The sequence below is a fragment of the Anomalospiza imberbis genome, chromosome 22 (genome assembly GCF_031753505.1).
Source record: "Anomalospiza imberbis isolate Cuckoo-Finch-1a 21T00152 chromosome 22, ASM3175350v1, whole genome shotgun sequence".
Taxonomy (NCBI): Eukaryota; Metazoa; Chordata; class Aves; order Passeriformes; family Viduidae; genus Anomalospiza; species Anomalospiza imberbis.
In genome coordinates, this window is record NC_089702.1 from 196460 (window position 1) to 202794 (window position 6335).

Below are 6335 nucleotides of genomic sequence, written 5' to 3' on the forward strand. Positions count from 1 at the left end.
GGTAACAGTTTTGTGAAGATGAGGTAGAGATACAGACTCTTCCTCAGGACCTGGGGACTTTCCTTGGCTTTAAAAGAAGTTTTGGCACCTCTTGGCTTCTCCACATCGCCTCATCAACCTCAAGGATGCTGCTGTCCTCCTCAGCGGGGATCACTGTCCACCTGGGATCCAATTGCCTCTCTAGGGCTTGTTAATGAAGATTTGGCAAAGGGGACTAGGAGAAGCCCATCAATGCTCATGCAGTATCAAACAGGGCTGTGCCTTGGCTGAGACAAATCCCAAGCCTGTTTTTGGGCAGTTCGAGTCTTGCCCTGCTTCAGATCCTGGAGCCATATCTCATGGCAGACCCCATTAGCCAGTTTTAGGGCATCCAAATTCCTTATTTTCCTTCCTGGACATCCTGCTTATATGGCCTTTCCCATCATGTGGGGCTTTCTGCCCACATGGTTGCCTGTCCCCATGTGCTGCGCTGTCATCCTGTGACTGTGTCTGAGTGTTTCATGGAAAGGAAGATGAGTCTTTACTGTCTAGAGAGGACTATGGCATCCTGTTTGGCTCTGCACAGCCCCAGATCCAACCTGCCATCCATCTCCCAGGCCCTCTTCAACAGGGACTCATCCTGCCCAGCTCCTGGCTCCCCAAACTGGCAAGTGCTGCTGCTCCCAAAGGACATATTGCTCTGTATGTCCTGGAATCCCCTGGCCAGTGTGGGCTGTGATACTTTCAGCATAGTGCAAAAATACTAAAGAAAAAGGGAGAAGTTTTAAAATGAAGTATTTGACCTGCCTTCACTTTCCTGGGCTGGTCCTGCCTGAGGACAAGGATGGAACGAATTCAATCCAAGGTGTTTTGGTGGAATTTCTCTGCAAACTGCAAGAAGGTGCTGCTTGTCCTAAAAACATTGCTGGGATGTGAATGTCCCATCCCTGGAAGTGTTCAAGGACAGTTTGGACAGGTCTAGCAGAAGATGTCCTTGCCCATGACAAGGTGTTAGAATGACTTGAGGTTCTTTCCAACTGAAACCATTCCAAGATTCCACAATGTTACCTCCAGGCACCACATAATAGACAGTGGGACGGTCCAGATTTTGGGGTGCCTGGTGGGATGAAGGCAGAAGCCAGCAGGGGAGTGTTTGGGAGCCCTAGCTGACCCATCACCACAGGCTGTGACCCAGGAGCAATGGATGCAGCCCAAATCCATGCTGGAGTGTGCTGGGAGAGGAGATGCTGGAGCTGGAGCCACCAGAGGGAGCAGAAACTCCTTTAGTCCAAAAGCATGCAGGGAGAGGATCCTCAGTGCCAGGCTGGGACACTGGGTATGCTCTGATTTCCCGTGGGATTTTCCCAGGTTAAACACAAGCAGATGCTCCTTGGATCAGGGATTTTCTCCTCCTTCCTGCATAACTTCTGCTGCAACTGCCTTAGCAGAGTGGGCAGCAACCCAGAGAGAAATACCAAATCCAGAACAAGGAGGAAAATGCAACAAGTAAACCCTGAACTGAACAGGTCCGAGCCCCTAAAGTCACAGCAGCAAATCAGGGGATCCCAGCTGCCCAAAAGGAAGATCACTTGACACTGTCCCTGCCAAGCTGCCTGCCACCCTCAGTCAGCCACACATCCCTGACTTGAGCTACAACTCATCAATCCTCATTTTTGTTTTATTAAAATCCCCTCGAAGGTTGGGCAAAGGAAACAAGCTAGTATGTACATGGATAAACCAGGGCAAAGTCCTCACACTGTGCTTTGGGGGTGATCTGCTACTCTGGGCCGTCCAGACAGATTTCCAGGCAAATGCCAACAGGCAGGAATCTTGGACATGGCAGTCCTATGGGCACAGCCCTGCGATGAACAGGAGTAGGAGTAAGCCTGACAAGCTGGACTCCTTGACTCATGGTGTCACTTTGGGAGCTTATGCAGACACAGAGAGGGGAGTGATGGTGAAACTTCCCCTGGGATCGCCTTGGTGGGGCTGAGGGGCCTGTGATGCTCCGGCCCTGGATGCTGCAGTGACGCTGCTGTCCCAAAGCTGGGGACAGAGCAGAGATCAGGGTGCAGTGTCTCCCTTTGGAGGAGCTAAAGTGAGAAGGGGAGGAGAGGGAGACCATGTGCCCTGAGGAAGAAGCCCCCAGCCAGAGGAACAGGATGCAGAGAGGGGCTGTATCCAGCTCTTCTCTGGAGGCACAGGACAGGCATCACCAAGCAGAGCTGGGGGTGGACTGGCTGGATAGGGCCACACTGCTTGGAGAAGGAGTGGGTGGCACGGAGCAGCAAGAGGAGATCAGTGACAGCAGTGCTGATCTGAGGCTTACAGGAGCCTTCAGGGGAACAGGGGCCTGCCAGCAGTCCGGGATGAACACTCACCATGCAAGATGCTTTTGGGAGCAGGTGGGAGGGCTGGAGGGAGGGATGAGCTAGGTACCACTCTGCAGGGCCTTAGGGGTCAGCCTCCACCTGGGGGTGGCACAGGGGTGGGTGTGGGCACTCGTGGCAGGGCAGAGATGGGATGTGCAGCATGGGGAAGGGGTGGGCAGCAAGGTGAATGTGAAGGGGGAGGAAGGCGGGCTTGGGGAGAGGCTGGAAGGGGGTGGAGTTGCTGTTTTTCCTTTGAGCACGGTGAAGACTTTCGCTTGTAACTTGCATTTGTGGAGCTCCCAGCCGGCAGACACCAGCTCTCCTTCCTGCGGGAGAAACCTCGGGATCCAGCAGTACTGCTTCGCTGTTTTGGGGGCAGGCTGGGAGGGCAGGGGGCATGGGGTGATCCCCAGCTGCTATCCTCTCCCCCACATCCCTTTCTCCTTTCTCTCTCTCTCCTTTTGCTTGTTTGGGGGCTCATGCTAATGCTCTGCCAGGAGAGACCTGGGATCCAGACATCTGTCGGCTGCACGGACTGGCTTCCCACCTGCTCACAGCCCTGAGGAAGTTCCCTCTCCATCCCGGGCACTGAGAGAGGAAAGGCAGGAGGTTGCTTGGAGCTGGCAAGCCCTGGCCTGTGAAGGGTGGACAGGGGGACAACAAGCTTCCCTTTTACCTTTCCTGAAGATTTGGGGTCACACATAGACCATGAATGGATCCTTTTTCAACCAGACTCTCCTGGAGCAGGCAGCTGACCCCAACAGGACTCAGGGCTTGGGGATGCTCATGGCCTGCTGCAATGGGACCAGCACAGTGCTGGCGACTGATGGCAGCTCCTTGGTCCTGGCACCCGATGAGAGGAGCCTTTTCATCACAAGGGTGGTGCAGATTGCTGTCCTCTGTGTCCTCTCCTTGACTGTGATGTTTGGCATCTTCTTTTTGGGCTGCAACTTGCTCATCAAGTCGGAGAGCATGATTAACTTTCTGGTGAAAGACCGAAGACCTTCTAAGGATGTGGGCGCTGCAATCATGGGACTTTACTGAAGCCACCGGGCTCTTGTAGGCAAGTGAACTGTCTGGACCTGGTGTTGAGATGCACATTCCCATGTGTTTGGGGCAACTGGGGGGAGTAAGAAGGGGGGAGGGATCTTTTAGTCCATCTGTGTCCATGGGAAAGCAAACCTGTTCTTCCCAGTCAACAAAATGTGGCGAATGGGAAAACCACCCCAGAGCTGTGTGAAACACAATAAATGACCAGCATTGTGTTGCACACAGAAATGGCTTAAGTTTTGCATGAAACTTGCAGAAACAGTGATAGTGTGGAGATCTGGACTCCTTACTGCTGTTACCTTGGATACCGCTACCTAGGATTTAGGGCTAAAAAAAAAAGGCAAATAAGTCATTACAAAAAGAAAACAAAAGAACAAACTAATGGGAGAGCAAAATACAGGGCACAGCCCTTATCTTTGAGAGGGGCAGGGGAAGAGAAGTGCCGTGTGGATCATAAAACAAAGTCTGCATGCTAAAAAATGTTAGTCTGTTGTGTTTTGGACCTCGAGCATGCATCTTCTGGTTGTTTTGTAACAGGGAAAGCATGTTGTTCCTTATTTTCCTGACCTATCCTATTGAATAAACTGGTACTTTATTCTTTTATGCTATGGTGGAGGAAGAAAAGGACATGGATAACTATAAACCCCTTCCCACCCCTAAAACAAAAGCATGCTTGTTTTTGTACACACCAGCCTCTTTTACCAAGTGCTACATTGTTACAGTCTTTGAGGTTTTGTAATTTTTGAAAACCGGTGAACATTCAGGAAAAAAACCAACCTGTTTCAACAGAATTTTGTGCTGTCTGTATTATTTCTCTCTGTGTGTATAATTCAGGAATTTCAATCCTAGTTCCAGGTATAATCATCTCACCTTGAAGTGAAATGTAATTAGAGATATTTCTTTAAAGCAGAAACCACTATCATTTTTTTTGCAGGCAAGTATTATTTTCTATGAGCAAATGAATTAATCAAGAACTGTGTATTCCAGGCTCATGTCGAATACCTGCACAGTGCTGAAACAGAGACTCATAAAAATGCTCTGAGTGCCTCTTGCAAAGCAAGATTTCAGCCTTTGAGTTAAAACCTCTAGCTTCTCTGATCCTGATGACCTGTCAAAGCTGAATTATGTGAGAGGAGGAAGACTCCTGACCTTTATTCTGTGATGGAATTACAACTCTGGCTGTGGGTGTGAGATAGAAATAATTTGTGTTTTGTTGCACCAACAATATTCCTGCTGGGTTAATTTCTGTAGTGGGAATGCAATCCCGGATACTGGAGGAGCTGATGAACTGAGGCACTTGGATGTAAATCTAGAGGAACAGATGTCTGCCTTTCCCAGAGGGAAAAACATGATTAGAGAATGTTTTGTAATTAATCATTATTTGCTGAGTACCTTCTCGAGGTTCCCACATGATGCAGCATAGTGCTGTCTCTGATTGCTCCCACTGACCTGTTGCATGTGTCAGCCTTAGGAGCACAGTGACAATGTGGCAGCAGGGGCTGAATTTACGATTCAGAACTCTGAAATGTCCTGTTGGTACCAGTGGAACAGCTGAATAGGCAGCTCTGCTTTTTGTGAGCAGTTGCAGGTCTGCAGACCTGAGCCACCTTCTCCATGCAGAGGGTCTGCTGCCCTGTTGCCACATGTAAAGTGGCCTCACACTGCAGCCTGGAAGGGGATTTTGGTCCGTTCTGCTGCAAGGGGTGTTGTGGCCATTGATGTGCTGGAACAGACTGCTCAGAGTGATGCCTTGGATGCAAACTGGCACAGGTTGCCCAGAGCAGCTGTGGCTGCCCCATCCCTGGCAGTGTCGAAGGCCAAGTTGGTTGGGGCTTGGAGCAACCTGGGATGGTGGAAGGTGTCCCTGCCCACAGCAGGAACTGCTTTAGGATTCCTCCCAACTCAAACCATTCTGGGATTCAATGTTTCCACGGTCTCTTTGCTAGAGTGCAGACCACTCCCATTGCAGGAGCACAGCCTGGTCAAGATGTGAGAGTAAGACATGAAAAACCCCAAAGCATGCAATGACCCAGGTCGACAAATACTCGGGCTGTACTTGTGTTTGTAACCTAAAGGTGTATCTGCATCTCCAGGCTGCTGTGCTGTCACAGGATAACCCAGATGCACTCAGTGAACTCCCATCCCATCCTGCTTTCAGCTGGCATTTGGTCCCTCTTGTCAGTCCATCCACCAGCTGTGGCCCAAATGCAAAGGACAACTCACAGATGAGGGAAGAAACCTTCCAAAGCTAGCAAGGAGAGCAAGGCACAGGGAAAGCTGCTAATGCAATTAAAGGGTCAAATTTACTTTTGCCCTGCAGCAATACCATGAATGAAGCAGCTCATCACACATCTCAGCTGTCCTCACCTCTGCCAGGGCTGTGACAGCTGGTGTGTGGTGAGGGTCCTGCCATGTGTCCTTAGAGGCCACATCCAGGAATGAGGCATGGGGGGTCTTCAACCCTTTTGTGCTGTGGAGTATTCCAGAGGTAAAGAGAAACATCATCCATGAAAGGGTCATGTACACATGAGCTGGAGGAGCAATGAAACAGCCCAGAAAGCAGAGCTGGGCACCTGCTGAGGCAGGTGGAGCTTGCTCAGGACTCAGCTGGGAGAGGGAACATTTTCCACATGGGTCCTTGGGGCAAGAGCCAACTTGACATTGACTTTTCCATCCTCTGGTCACACTGTGGCTCTTTCCTGGCATCAGGGATATGTCTGCATTACCAGACTGTGTGGACCAAGAGGAGGGTCCTCAGAGGAAGCAGTTAGTGTTGCCATCCACATTTGCCATATTACAGCATGTGTCCCCGTATGCTTCTGCCTTCCTTTTGCAGGGGTTAAGACACTTAAAACACTTGCACATGTCCTTATCCCATTAGATTCTCAATAAAAGGCTGATTACCCCACTGAGGAGGAATTATTTGTGGAAAAG

General features: G+C 50.3%; 1 protein-coding gene across 1 annotated transcript; it reads left to right on the forward strand.

Moving 5' to 3' along the window:
* Positions 1 to 2605: 2605 nt before the first annotated feature.
* RPRML (reprimo like) lies at positions 2606 to 4192 on the forward strand. The gene has a single exon (XM_068212105.1). The coding sequence runs from the start codon at positions 3060 to 3062 to the stop codon at positions 3393 to 3395; it is 336 nt and encodes a 111-aa protein (XP_068068206.1). The 5' UTR covers positions 2606 to 3059; the 3' UTR covers positions 3396 to 4192.
* The last annotated feature ends 2143 nt before the right edge of the window (positions 4193 to 6335 follow it).